At 30.6% G+C, this 15,096-nt stretch overlaps 2 protein-coding genes across 2 annotated transcripts; both read right to left on the bottom strand.

The window, feature by feature from the left end:
* Positions 1–5,881: 5,881 nt before the first annotated feature.
* On the bottom strand, positions 5,882–6,841 carry LOC105127525 (early light-induced protein 1, chloroplastic-like). Its single transcript, XM_011028867.1, has 3 exons — positions 6,533–6,841; positions 6,398–6,445; positions 5,882–6,258 (listed from the first exon to the last, which is right to left on the bottom strand). The coding sequence occupies exons 1-3, from the start codon at positions 6,686–6,688 to the stop codon at positions 5,914–5,916; spliced, it is 549 nt and encodes a 182-aa protein (XP_011027169.1). The 5' UTR covers positions 6,689–6,841; the 3' UTR covers positions 5,882–5,913.
* A 2,565-nt stretch (positions 6,842–9,406) lies between these two features.
* LOC105127558 (perakine reductase-like) lies at positions 9,407–13,689 on the bottom strand. Its single transcript, XM_011028907.1, has 7 exons — positions 13,603–13,689; positions 12,330–12,500; positions 10,995–11,198; positions 10,598–10,770; positions 10,314–10,410; positions 10,049–10,202; positions 9,407–9,848 (listed from the first exon to the last, which is right to left on the bottom strand). Exons 1-7 carry the CDS (start codon positions 13,660–13,662, stop codon positions 9,673–9,675), a joined length of 1,035 nt encoding a protein of 344 aa, XP_011027209.1. The 5' UTR covers positions 13,663–13,689; the 3' UTR covers positions 9,407–9,672.
* Positions 13,690–15,096: the final 1,407 nt, after the last annotated feature.

A 15,096-nucleotide genomic window follows, 5' to 3' on the forward strand; every position in this document is an offset into this window, starting at 1 on the left:
TTTGGTAGGCTGCTATATAGCCGATGGGGCAAGAGAGGAGAGGGCATTTTGCTTCCACGTCATCTATATCTAATGAAAAGGCTGATTGGATCACGTGGCTTCGGCTGTCTTCACATGGTCAAGTGGGTTACGTGGCCTCCCCACAGTCACTAGTGGATCCCCACCCCATTTAAGAATCTGCGGCCAATGTTGTTCTAGGTTTTTCAGCTGAGCAGCGACCACGGCATAGTAACCGTACTGGACTCAGCCACGATTTAACCGCATTAATTTGACACGTTCAATCACATAACCTGACAAACCAATATCAATAGTAATAAAAAAAAAACTTATGATGTTTGCTAGGTATTTCAGTAGGCACATGTCAGGACCCAACTCCTGCCATTTTGATCTAGAAAAGTCATCTCACAAGGGACCAGTTAAAAGCGCGGTTGATCGGTGAGGACATTCAATGTCCGCATCCAGCGCGTGTGCCTGGGAACGAAAGGGAACAATCAAGGCATGTCATCGATGGGCTGGCACCGATAAGGGACAGCGTATATGATGAACTCGCTCGGTTCGATATTTGCGCGTGAGGGCTGAATTCGTATTCAAGAAATGATCATCTCATATTGAATCAGCCGGAAGGCAAGGGAGTGGACTCTACTCTTTAGCTAGGAAGCGGGCGTGAGATCGTCACTTCTCTTCCTGAAGATGGACAGGGGTTAAAGTATGTGAATTATTTTGCTGTCTTAATATTGTTGGTTTGATTGATATAAATTTTGAAATTATTATAGATTTATTTAATTATTAATTTTAAAAAATTAAAAAATTAATTAAAATATATTTAAACTAGTTCAGATATTCACAATTACTAAGATAAAAAATTTATAATGCTTATGATTGTTTTTTTATGTTATAAATACTCCATAATTAAAATTTTCAGTTTTATAAAATTTTAAACAAAAGTAAGTATGTGATTTATAGAACAATACAAATATTTTATGTAAAAGCATTTTTTAAAGAGAAAATTATCTTCAGTATTGTATAGTTTACTTAATTTTATATTTTGCTTTTATTATTTTAAGAATTACTAAAATTATTCTTAATTAACCAAATATTTTAAATCAATTGAAATGATCAAATTAACCTTTATGTGTTGTAATTACTTAAAAATTTGTTGCTTGTTATGTGCTATTATTTACAATGGTAAAAAGATGTCATAGATCAAGACATGGTTAAAGATAAGATAAAAAGAAGCCTTCTTGAAAGAGAAATATCAAGAAGTTCATCACGAAGAACATTCAAAGATAGATCACAAAGTTAACTCATAGGTTAGAGAATAAGGATTTATAAAACAAAAATTAAAAGAGTAATCATGGGTTCTAGCCAATACTAAAAACTAATGGCATGATCATAAAATGTAACCTCTTAATTAGAAAAGGAATAAATTTAAAAAAAAATTATTTTACATTAAAATCCTTGAATTCTCGAAAACCTCACAAGTAAAGGATTTCATAAAACAAATGAATAGAGTAAAATAATTTTTTTAATATAAAGAGTTCCTCAAATAGATGTGAGGGATGTTGATTGTGATTAGATTAAAAGGTAGAGTTTTTGCTTAGCGAGAATAGTTAAAAAGGGAAACGAGAGAGGCAAGAAAAGTAGAAAATAGGGATTTAGAAAAAATGAAAAAGAAACTAAAAGAACACTTCCTTCCATTTGGCCATGCCCAAAACTTGTACCAAAGGTTTCCCATGTTAAAACAAATAGATATCAAGTCATAGTTTCGGTTTAGTTTCCAGGATTTGTTGTTATTGTCATAGTGTGTTAAGACATCAAGCTAATGAGAATGCATTAATAAACCATAAAATTATGTAGAAAAAAGTTATGTTGACAAAGGAAGCTACAAATAATATGGCTAATCTTATTTAAAGTATGTTTGGTATTATGGTAATTGTTGTGGTTATGATTTGAAAAAAATTATTTTATAAAAAAACATTTTTAGTTAAAATTGGTCTGGAAAAATATATGTTTGGTTAAAACTACAAATGAAATTGAGGTTGAATAAAAAATAATTTAATATATTTGGTTAAAAATACTTTTTAAATTGAATATATATATATATATGGTTTTAAATTTAAATATTATAGATTTAACTACTACTATTACATCATGAAATAGATAATAATTTATATAAAATATTTTTTTTATTCCATTAAACTATCTACAATTTCATTACGTAAAAAATCACCTGACAAGAACTATAATTTTCATGATTTTTTTAGCGTGAATAAAATTAGATACAATATTATCATTAATAAAATTAAGATTACAATGCGAGAAAATTTAATTCACTCTAAACTAGTTTTTTTTTTTAATTATTGTTCATGTTCACATGAACAGTATGAGTGAAATCAATTCACTACACTGTTTTTTCAAAAAACAAATGCATTGTTCACTTTAATGAACAGTGCAAGGAAGAAAAACAGTTGAGAGCTACTTCATTTTTACTGCGTTTTAAATGCAAAATTCAATGGATCCCATAAAAAATAAATTGTGTTTTTGTGTTTACCAAATAGATGCTTTACTGTGGTTGCTTCAAACGCAGAAGCAATCATGCAAATAAACAAAATGACTCTAACAACAGTGAAAAGACTTTAAATAGGAATAGTAATATTACACTAGTTATCTAAAAAATCATGTGTCACCCAATAATGATTAAGGATAGAATTGGTTGTATTCTAAAATCTTCAAAATAACGTGTACTGTTAACAACAAGATATATAATCTAATCATTATTAGTGGTAATTACGAGAATATAGTGTTAGTTCAAGTGGTAAAAAAAATTACAGCTTAACTTAAAAAAACTCTTCATCCATTAAAAACTAAAGTGCTTGAATGAAAACAACAAGGTAATAATAGAAAAAGGCTATTTTATTTTGTTTTCCATAAGCTAGATTATATATTTTAATAATGTTTGGTATGACATGGTGGCTATAGATGTGTATCATATATTTTTAGACAAACTATAACAACATGAAAGAAATGTCATGTATGATGGAAGTTGTATACAAATACCCTTGCTATAACAAGTATACAAATACCCTTATTATATAACAAGGAAACATGTAACAATCCCATAAAGAGGAGGTCATTGTTGAAGATAAAAATAAAAATAATTTTTTTATATATATACTTATAGAGAATAAGAATAAAAAAAAAAGAATGTGAAGTAGGTGAAGAGGGCAAAGGTCTACTATGGAATAAGTTACTTACAATGAGTGGTGGTTTTGTCAAGATAAAGTATAGTGTTTTGAAAATTATTTTTTTCCTTACTTTATCTAAGTTGATTGCATGACACAAGTCTAAAAATGATGGATGATAGTGATATGGTTATTACCAAACTCAAGGATGAGTTTTTCCGGACTCAGAGAGAATGATATAGGTAGATTTGCAAAGATCAGGGTTCAAAGCAATTATATAAAGATTTTTATAAAACAAATTATATGCATGACTTAATATATTTTTTCATGAATTAATAGGACAAGTCTCGGTCCAAAAAAGACTTGTTCAAAAAAGACTTGTTCAGGCCAGACTAAGATAATAGCTTAAAATTATAATTATAGAAGATCTTACCGTTGTATTGGATTCAAATTTTATAAGAGATTCTTCGTGCTATTCTTTTTATAAAATCTAATACATTACTTACTAGACCATTAAATATCCCAATATTAGGTCTAAAAAGTGTTGTTTGGATTATTTTTATTTTTACTAGATATTTTTGGATTTTGTGTTAATCTCCTTTACATGTTAGGATTTTAATTTTAATTTTCTAGTTTAGGTCATTTTTTTAACCTATAAAAAAGCATTATAAATCTCTTTAGAAAGCATACTTGGTTAAATTATTATTTCACAAATAAAATAAGTTTCAACCCTAATTGAGTCTCTCTTCATGTGTTTGTTATTGTTTTAGTGTGCTTTTATCTACATCACTAGGTTAGATATTTTGTTTGCTTAACTTTATTAAAATCTACTAAATTGAGTAAAATATACAAAAAAACAATAAAAAAAATAATCTTAAATATTCTATAATTTACTCTATTTTACACGATGGCTTTATAGTTTTGGAAATTATAGAAAGTATTTTGAACTTTATATGTTACATGAGGCTAGAAAATATCAACAAAAAAAATTTAATTATTTATAAGATTGGATCTATATTTTTTTTTAATGACTAAATAACAGGTAGAATATCAAAATAATAAAAATATCCTTAAATGAAAAATGGCTAGCCAATAAATATAGCATGTATTCAGAGCTTGAAATCTTGTGAAGCATTTTAACAAACACATCGTATGTTACTTCAACTTTTCAAATCCTCATCTTCAAATCATAAAGTCCAAAACCTTGTTCTTCATTTTCTCCCTCTAGAATCTAGCCAACTAAACCTAATAAATCTCCTCTATTAAAGCACCAATTTAGCCACCACTCAAGCCTAACATGAATCTTTCTACTGTTGTTTTCTAAAAGCTCATTGACTTTCAGAGCACAAGAAAACCACTAAATTTTTAGGCTAAAATAATAATGTCAAAGATCCAGCCAACTTTTATTATCCAGATATAATGAAGTTTTTTAGCAAGAAGAAGAGATGCATATTTGCACAACCAAGGAATGCTTTATTGTCAACTAGATGTAGATCTACACCATGTAGAGCTTCTTCTTTAGTTGGTAGATTTTAGGGGTCACCTTTGAAGAGCAAAGAAATAGAGAGAAAAACATAAATACTCCGAAAGAAAACAGAGGAAATGGAGAAAATAAGTTTGGACGCAAAAACAAAAGTAAAGATTATGCTTTGAATGTAAATTAATGCAGATCATTAATTTTACTTTTACCCTTTCTCTATTTATTTTTATTCTATATCTTAAGATCTTGAAAAAACCTTTCATATTAGTCTCTATATTCACGAACAAATGATTTTTCTTTCGAAACAATCTTAAATTTTGTCTTTAAAACTCCATAAACAACACCTGATCAAGGCACGCTAATCTCTATAAAATCCACTATAAAAAAAAAACCCTAGTAATAATGCCAACATTGGCACACCAATCTCTGTAAAATCCACACTCAAATCCCTCTTCTTAATAAAAAAAAAAAAAAAACCTTAATCCTGATAATAATTCCATCAATGAAACCCAACTTTTCAATTCAATCAGCGACCTCACTTTAGCATATGCATTATTCTTTTCCTTTCAATCCTTCACGCATTGCTTTTTTGAATCCCACAGAACCCCGCAATTGAAAACAACTTTACCCTCCTTAGCCTGATGAATGATGAAATTTTATCAGATTTATATAAAATTTTAATCAGATCTATATAAATCTAAAGGGTATGAAACCATAATTCATTTATCTTGTGTCTTCTTTCACGGTGTTGGATTTGGTTAGACAAGAAAATTTGTTGACCAGCAAGTAGTTCTCTATGCTCCCAGTTCAATTGGACTTCTGTTCTATGTGCATTTCACTACTGAATTTTTTTTTAATCATGTATATATCATTTGAGATATACCGGTTGGGAATCTGAGTAGAAGTGAATTTTTGGTATTACAGTTTGTAAATATATTTTGTAACTGGCAAAGGAATAGCGATTTTTAAATGACCTAAACTGGATGGTTATCGGGTTTCTGTCTACCATTTTCATTAAGTGTAGTTGGTCAAACATTGTAATCGGTTGCCGCAAGAAAGATGCGTGATTGGTTACAAGTCCGAAATATTATTAGTTTGAGAGTTTACCTACTCCAACTTCACTATAGATGGCATCACATAAAGAAGAAGCAAAATTTACAGAAGCATTATTTGTAAGTTCTATAGATGATTGAAAATTAATCTTATATATCCATGTTGTCATATAAGCTTGAATGATACACAAAACAGAAACTACAGAAGCGTTCTACCCGAGACAAACTCGGTCAAGGCCAACGCAACCAAACCCAACATGGCAAATCTACCGTTCCACATCTCAGCATCAGATGTCATTACGCCGTCTGACTTGGATTCCACGCTGACCCCTTTGAATAGCGGGATCAAAGACGCGACAGAGAGCAGAATACTTGTTCCGACGAACCACGAGCCTCCACCGTTAGATATCTGAGAAAAAAGGTCTGGGCCCTTGGACAGTTCCACTGCCATTGCAGCGACAAAGCCTATCATGGCAAGCCTGCCATTGATCCTCTCTGGTGCGGGTCCGCTAAATGCCAACACATCAGCGAATTTTGTGCTGACCTGTTAATCATCATCATGCGTGCGTTTACATTAGAAGTGCGTAAGTATATATAAATGCAATCAAAAAGTCCATGCTCTACTTAAATTGTTAAAATTAAACATTTCCGAAATAACTCATGCCGTATAATTAATCCTGTACCTTTGGCTTAGGTGCAGGACTTGGCTCTGCTGACATCTTCTGGTCATCCTGCAAATTGAATCAAATGTTAACACAATCCTAAGAACCATCACCTAAACTATATACAAAGGAAGTCAAAATAGAATCCAAACTCACCAACTCGGCCTTGCACTGCACCCGTTTGCTAGCACCGCCACGTAGTCGTGGCACATACGTAGCAGAAAACAAGTTGCTGACTCGAGACCGGTTTTTCACCAGGCTACTGGCTACCGGAGATGCAAGGACGGTCTGCATGACTGTTGATGTGGCCATCACTTAGTACAATGTTTATCACTCGATCGGTGATCAAGAAACTTAATCAATGTCTAAACTGTGAAAGCTATTCTAATGCTAGAGGCAAGATTCACTAAGAGATATCACCACCGGTGAGTTGAAGCTGGAGCTATTTGCTTTGTAGTGATAAATAATTAATGCATCAGACAGTGGTTTGGTAGGCTGTTATATAGCCGATGGGGGAAGAGAGGAGAGGGCATTTTGCTTCCACGTCATCTATATCTAATTAAAAAGCTGATTGGATCACGTGGCTTCGGCTGTCTTCACATGATCAAGTTGGTTACGTGGCCTCTTCACAGTCACTAGTGGATCTCCACCCCATTTAAGAATCTGAGGCCAGTGTTGTTCTGGGACCACGGCATAGCAGTCGAACTGGACTCAGCCACGATTTTACCTCATTAATTTGACACGTTCAAAATATTAATAGTAACAAAAAAGAAAAAGTTATGATGCTTATGATTCTTTCTTCTTTTTATATTTGCCTTTTATGATATAAAAACTCCATAATTAAAATTTTAAGTTTTATCAAATTTTAAGTAAAAGTATTATTGTGATTTATAGCACAATATAAATATTTTATGTAAAAATATTTCTTAAAAAGAAAATTATCCTAATTATCCTGTAATTTATTTAATTTTACACTCTGTTTTTATTATTCTAGGAATTATAGAAACTATTTTTGATGAATCAAAAGTTTTAAATCGAAATGATCAAATTAACTTTGTATTTATTATTTTATATAAACAATATCCTAAATTTTTTTAATCAATTAGAATAAACTCATTTAATTCAAGATTAAATCTTATTTTAACTATTTTTCATGTAATGGATCCAGAATTGGAGACTAAAAAACCTATACTATTGCTTTGCATTCCACAGAAATTATGTGATGAACATCATAAACTTATATTGCTTTGCTTTCTTATCTTGTCTTTAAAATTCTCCTTCATATTCTCTCTTTTTTTTTTTTTGTTCCCTTCATCAACTCCCCTTTCATTTGTCTCTAATTCTCTTAATTCCAATTCTATAGATTTTAATTCCAATTCCCATAAAATTGTTCTACAAATTATTTATTATTTTCTCTCTTCTCAAGAAATCATTAGTTCACTTTAAATGCTCTCAAATCTTGACATTCAAAAAACTAAAGAGAACCCAATTATAAGAATCAGATACTGAGTTAACTTATAAAAACAAAAATCATGAACTCACAAATCAACTTAATGAGTTGAACTAAGGTTCTTTTGATCTTGACTCTTTCAAAACCACCTTTAGAATTCGCTATTCAACACTTGAATGGGTGTTATTGTTTTTCCATTACAGATACACAATACAATCACCAAAATGTTCTCGGATTAAACTTTTTATTTTGGGTCAGAAATTTTTAATGTCTTTTCCATTTGATTTTCTTCTTGTTATCTAGGTTGATTATTGATGGTTTATTATTTAGACATATATAACATATTAATTAATTCTAAAAATGGGTAGGCCGTCACGTTCATCTAAAAATATGGGAATGCTTCTACGATCTTTATCTGACACATATGAAGATCAAAATACAACTACAATAGCATTTTATTCCTCATAGCATCTCCTCCATTAATGAGTGGCACTTGTACAAAAAAGATCAGGTTTTGCTCTAGTGGCTTTTTTGATTTCAAAGCCTTTCTCAACCTATTTTCAAAATATTCCTTTAGTTTTTTTTCTTTCATATTTGATTTATATTTTTTTATTGCTATTTTTTATTTTAAATAATTTACAGAGTTGGATTTTTTTTAATTTAACCTTCATTTGATTATTATTTTTTTATTTTTCAAATTTAGCCCTCATTCATTTTATTATTAAGTTTTTTTAATTATTATCTTAATTAAATTATCTTCTCAATTACATCACTAATTATTTTAATGTATTTTCTATAACAAACGAGTTTATTTGCATTTTGTCCTGCCCTCTAATTATCATCAGTACAAGCTGAAACCATTGGTGTGTTGGCATGATTTCTAAAGACTATAGTCAAATGCATGGTTCTTTTTTCTTTATTTCAGTGGATGCACTTTCCTGAGCATCAGATATACTACATTATATTTTATATTTTGTACAGGTTGTTTTTATATTTTAAAAATATTTTAAAAAAATTTAAAATTTATTTTTTATTTTAAATTAATATATTTTTTATTTTTTATATTATTTTGATACACTAATATTAAAAATAATTTTTAAAAATTAAAAATATTATTTTAATACATTTCTTAATAAAAAATACTTTATCGTTAAATGCAGCTGCAGTTAATCAAATACAGTACCAATTTTAACCTTTCTCACTCTTTTACTATTTTGATTGAGTCACTTCACTTAAATTATATCGTGTCAACAAGATTGAATCATGGATCTTTAAAAAATACTGAAACAAAGTTGCTAGATTAGTCAAAAAAACCCAGCGTTTTACTATCCAGGTCACCTGTTTTAGATCCCGGTATGTTTATGTATGGAATCGCCGTGATAGTGTCAGGGTGAAAAGAAGAAGAAGAGTGTTTAGGAGAAAAAACAACCTGAAGAAAATGAAAGGAAAATATAGAAAAAAAGAGGAAGAAAGGAAGGAGGATGTTTTTTCGGACCAATACATAATGCCCTGTTTTAAAAATTTAAGAAACATTGCCATGCCCAACTCAACCCAGTACTTAGATCTTTTCAAACTTTTTCGACTAAAACATCTTTGCGATTCTGTTGTTTTATTCGTATCAAATCTGGGTTAGAATGAAACTATCAAGTCTGTCCCTTTTGTACCGTTGTGAAGTCTTCAAACAGAGGTTTCCTAATTCCGAATCCCGTAAAACGGCCCAGACGTCCCACGACAGTCTATATAGTTCTTCAAAGCAACAAGATATCAACTGTAAAGACTCAGACATGTACATTGATCTTTCCAGCCGTGCACAGTCGAGTGGTTTATGTGTTTCTTTGGTGAGAAATCACTGGGCTGGGGTATTGGCAAACTTGTAGAGGTAATTAGAAAACACACTGTATTCCCTTTCACCGCCCACTTCATCAACTGGTACAGCATCAAGAATTTCTTTCAAGTCCTCTGGTGTTAGCTTCACTGCCAAGGATCCAATATTGTTATCAAGGTTCTTCAGCTTAGTTGTCCCTGAAAAATATTGCTAAGAGGGATTACAGGTATTCCTATCCGACGAAAAAAGGACTACAAGAATCGTCCGATAACTATAGAATTACTTCATGCTCGTGTTTTCATTAAATGAACCGCATGTTATATGATGCTGGACATCAATTTTGTAGTGTAATCTGTCACGAATAAAATGAACAATTATGGCAATCTTAAAGCAGTACCGGGAATTGGAATTACGTCCTCTCCCTGGTGGAGAAGCCATGCCAGAGCTAGTTGAGGTGGAGTGCAGGCATGCTTTGAGGCCAAGTCAGAAAGACGAGCATATATAACTTTGTTTTTCTCAATATTTTCTCCAGAAAACCGCGGATGCAAAGCCTACGGCAGGAATATCAGATGGTTCAAGAAAATAACGAGACACCAAAAGATACAACAGCTTGTGTTATGTGTAAGAATGCAGTGTGAAGTCATATTTCTGTAGTAAAATACCAGTGTACTCTCATTGGGCAAGCTCTCCACAACTGCCTTCCCAGCAAAGAATCCCCGGCCAAGAGGGCTATATGCTACTGTCCCGATACCAAGCTCTCTGAGAAAAGAAACAGAAAAAGATCAAAGAACTGGTGATGGCCCTGCATTATTTTCAATATTCTAAAATCATCGCACATTCGATCAAGTGCCAGACAGAGAAGAGAGGAAAGGTTTATTTGCAATGGACGAAAAAGAACAGAGTCTGGTGAAATTATGCAGAACATCGAGAGCTCGATAGTACAAACCGGCAGATCGGAAGTACGTCCTCTTCAATTTCACGACTCCATAGGGAGTACTCCATTTCCACGGCTGTTATAGGGTGGACAGCATGTGCTCTCCTGATCGTGTCTACACTAGCTTCAGATAGTCCAATGTACTTAATCTTTCCTTCTTGTACTAGCTTCTTCAGCTCTCCCATCTACCAAAAAGATACAATCGAAGTTGATGGTTGCTTCTTCTTCTTCTTCTTTTTGATAACTTAGAATAGATTGGTAAAAACACCAAGCAAGCAATCAAAGTTGATTACTTAAAAAGATTTTGCACTTGATTCCATAAACAGACAGGAAATAAGCGGGAAGGCCAAGGGGTGCAAGGCATAACAGGAATTGCAACAATTGTAAATGGTTTATAGACAACTCTTACAGTATCCTCTATTGGAACTGAAACGTCCACGCGATGCTGATAATACAGATCAATGTAGTCCACACCAAGGCGCTTAAGACTAGCTTCACAGCATTGCCGCACATATTCTGGGGTACCTTTGACTATGAACTGTAAACCTTCGAGCCTTACAATACCAAATTTCGTTGCTAATTGAATCTTTTCTCGAGGAAGCTGTTTTAAAGCCTGAAAATGAATGGGGAAAACTAGCTTAGAAACATGTGTCTTTGTACTCTACATCCTCAAAAAGAACAATTTTTCTTCAACTTGTAGACTACCAGAGTCAAATTAAGCCCATGTGAACTTGAACAAGAATTAGATCGCTTTTTTGTGTTCTGTTTTTTTCTTTTCAATATAGTGTGTTGGTGCCCTGTTCCTTAAAAACAAGTTATACCCCCTCATGTTGCGGAATGATATAATTTTAGTTCTTTCGATTATTCATATATATAATATATTATTTAATGATTTGATTATATTATTGTAATTTCATTTGTGTGTTTTTAATGGTGTTTGAATAAAATTAGTAATAAATCCCATGCCCATTCAAGATTCTTTAACTCAAATTTTGTATAATTTTTATAGTATTTTATGTTTTTTTCCAACTTTATATTACTTCTCTCTTTATATTGATTGAAATTCAATTTAGGAAATTTATATCCTGAAACTATACATAAAAAAAGGTAACAGAAATTTAAAAAATATAAAATACCTTTAATTTTCTCTATGCATATCAAATTTAAATTTTTAATCATTCTTGATTTCTTAAAAAATACTGTTATATTACTTAATTTTGTAATTTTATTAAAAAAGGAGCTCAATTGAAAAATAATAAGGGTTCGAACAATACACAATTCACCTCTGACACTGTCTTAAAATTTTAAACAAGTTGAAAACTAGCATAGATGTTTTTTCTTCTGCTTTTACATCTTGCATAAAAAAAAAAATATGATATGTATCTTAAGTTAAAGCTTTTGATACGAGCTTTCAATTAATTGAAGTAAAAATAATTAATTTATATTAAAAAGAATTGTAATTCAAAGTATTTAATTGAAGAGGTTCTCTGTCAACTTGGTATCAATGTTTTTTCTTTAATGTGGCAAGAGAGACTCAATTTTAATAGATAACAATATATATATATATATATATAATAACAATTCATGTGTCATAATCATATATAATACATTTTGAAATGCATCTATTGTACTATTATATATGATCATATGATATAATATATGGTTTCTTTTCAATCGCCTGGGAAGCTTGCTAATTATTTTAAAATTTCAGGAAGGAACTTGCGTTTTAAGGGGGGGAAAATACCTTTCCAATCATGAACTCATTGTCATGATGATCTCCATATAAATCCGATGTGTCAAAGAAAGTGATACCCCTAGAATAAACTTCCTTCAAAATTAAGCATCCATCTTCGTGGGAGAGAGGTGCATTGTAAATTCCAGAGAGTCCCCCACATCCAAAACCCAATCTGGAAACCTGCAATGGGCGCCATTGGTAGGAAACCACTGGTTTAATTATGAATAAAAAATCCAGTAAGTTATCAAGAAACAATGACCATTTGACCGACTAGCAATGTTTTTGCAACTTACCTCATATCTCTCTCCAGGATTAATCCAGTATCATGTTTACAATTACATATAACCAACAAGATCTAAAAAACTATAATCTGGAAAATGTGATGCATGCTGTTTTGATTCCTGTAAGTTTGCAAGGATTTTTGGGTCCTTCAGACTATCATCAAGACTGATATTGAGGATAGTAATTATGATGATTCTAGTTCAAACATTCACTATTACTCCATGAATCTTAGATGCAAGTTTTCTCCAGACATATCAATGCACTGCACTGACTACAGTTTGTCACAAGCCAAGATGCCCCTCTGTCAAGTGGAACTTTTAATCAGTTTTCTGTCTCAAAATCTGTGTCAAGATTGTTCTTGGTTGTCTAGAAACATTTCAGAAGTTTTCTCTTATTTACTCTCATGTATACATGTGCTCAAGAGCTGATTATTGAAAATAAAAATACCACGAAGTACCAGACTGCTACATCCTCGTCATATGCCATACACGCAATCCTTTCATCAGCAAGAAAGTGACAGTCTTTCTTCATTATTCAGCTTTCTTTCATTTTTTATTTTTATTTCTCTCCAGTTTTGTTAGAGCAAGTTCAGCTTATTATTCAACAAACATCTGGATTCTTTAGCTCACAAAAAAAAAAAGCATTGCAATTCAGAAGTATAGAAAAGGAGGGGCTAATTTTTTCATTTTGAGGTCATATGACAGCCTTCATCACCTATTGGTTTACTGATGAAAATTTCTCACCTGTCTCCATAAATTATAAAACTAGTGAAGAAATTAATCTGGAAAATTATTAAAAAAAATAGAATAGAAGTTTATGGTAATGTTTTATTGATACAGGCTTCTGAGCTATAGCTACTGTCGGTACCAAGATTTATCCTCTTATCTTAGTCTGGGGATCAAGAACCCACAACAGGTACTGAACACAGAGAAATCAGCAAAACTTTTGCACTTAGATCTACTTTGACCAAAATAAATTAATTGTAAAATGAGAAGCTTACCTCTAATCCTTGACTGCCCAGTTTCACTCTTGGGATTTGAATATGGGGCTTTTCCTCCATGGTAAAAGAAGACAGAGCTTAAACAAAGATGCTTCCACAGAAGGATGACAGACAATGTTGAATAGCAAAAGTTCCTGCACAATCAGACATTTGATGCAGCTATGTTCTCTTTTGTCCAACTTTCATTGTTATTATTATTTTATTGTTTATGATGGTTGTGGAACATGAAAAATAAATTTTATACTTCAGACTTTGAATGGATGCCGTCTTAGGATTAAGACCGGCAAACAACTATTACTTTTTTTTTCAATGGCAAACAACCTTGATTATAACTTGCAACATTTTATTAGTCGCCTTCTATGATATTTTTTTATTTGTTGACACAGATAAACATACTCAAGTAATGATTATATTTCGTGTGCAATTAACCTTTGGTCAAAGCTTCTCATGCTATATCATAATTGGTCTGTTGGTTCGTTAGTTGATCACAAAATAAAAATAATAAAATGAAATTATTTGGAGATTTTATTAAATAAATTTAAATTTATTTAGTGATTTATAATTTGAAAATTTAATTTTTTTATTCTGAATATTTCTTTAAATATTATATTATTACATACCATAAACTATCTAATTTTTATTTTTTAATAATAATTCATATAAATTAAAGTGAGAAATCTTTTAAATTTTCATTTAGAATATAAAAATTTTTATGCTTAAAGTAAAAGTAATAGTATTGCTTGACTTATAATAGATTTTTTTATCTAACAGACATTCATAAAAAAATAAAGAGGCATAGTTCATTATTTATAAAGAAATTTTAAAAACCTTATAAATTAATAAAATATTATTTTTTTCTTAAATAGTATCTATATATTAATTCAGGATAATTTTAGAAATTAATTCAATTAAGTTCTTATTTGATTTTTCTTAGTCTAAAAATATAATACATGTATTGGTTATATTTTAATTCTTAATTTTTAAATATATTTTAATCAAGTCATACTTAATTAAATTATCTTAGTTTAATTTATAACAAATTATTCATGATGTATGTGACCCATCAGCTTTCTAATATGTTGGTTTAAATATAAATTATAATTTTAATTAAATAAATTCAACAAATTAATGTATTATCAATTCAACAATTAATTAATTTATATTTGAGAATTAGATGTGTTGTTTAGCAACATATCATAATCCCCTAAATATTAAAAAAATCATTGGTGGTTTGACTTAACTTTTTAGTGATCGTTTTCTTAGTGTAATTAATATCCTTTTATTGATAATGTTTTGATTTGATATTAAAGTAAAGATTATGTCTTCCATGCTAAATCATGTTTGTTCTTTACATAATAGTTATTAATCATTTAAATAAAATTTGAATTCTTTTCAAATCTCATTCCACTTTAACCAATGATTTTTTAGTTAATACTATTTTAGAACAAATATAATATTTTCTTCAATTCATCTAAGGTGATGAATTCTCTCTTG

This window comes from Populus euphratica, unplaced genomic scaffold, assembly GCF_000495115.2.
Source record: "Populus euphratica unplaced genomic scaffold, PopEup_1.0 scaffold1.1, whole genome shotgun sequence".
Taxonomy (NCBI): domain Eukaryota; kingdom Viridiplantae; phylum Streptophyta; class Magnoliopsida; order Malpighiales; family Salicaceae; genus Populus; species Populus euphratica.

Bases quoted from the DNA above. Each gene is read 5' to 3' on its own strand.
- LOC105127525 (XM_011028867.1), bottom strand. From the start codon at position 6,688: ATGGCCACATCAACAGTCATGCAGACCGTCCTTGCATCTCCGGTAGCC. The intron at 6,446-6,532 runs GTGAGTTTGGAT...TTCAATTTGCAG, and splicing joins TGCAGTGCAAGGCCGAGTTG to GATGACCAGAAGATGTCAGC. The intron at 6,259-6,397 runs GTACAGGATTAA...GATGATTAACAG, and splicing joins GTCCTGCACCTAAGCCAAAG to GTCAGCACAAAATTCGCTGA.
- LOC105127558 (XM_011028907.1), bottom strand. From the start codon at position 13,662: ATGGAGGAAAAGCCCCATATTCAAATCCCAAGAGTGAAACTGGGCAGT. The intron at 10,203-10,313 runs GTATTTTACTAC...TTCCTGCCGTAG, and splicing joins TGCCCAATGAGAGTACACTG to GCTTTGCATCCGCGGTTTTC. The intron at 9,849-10,048 runs GTACTGCTTTAA...AATATTTTTCAG, and splicing joins GGACGTAATTCCAATTCCCG to GGACAACTAAGCTGAAGAAC.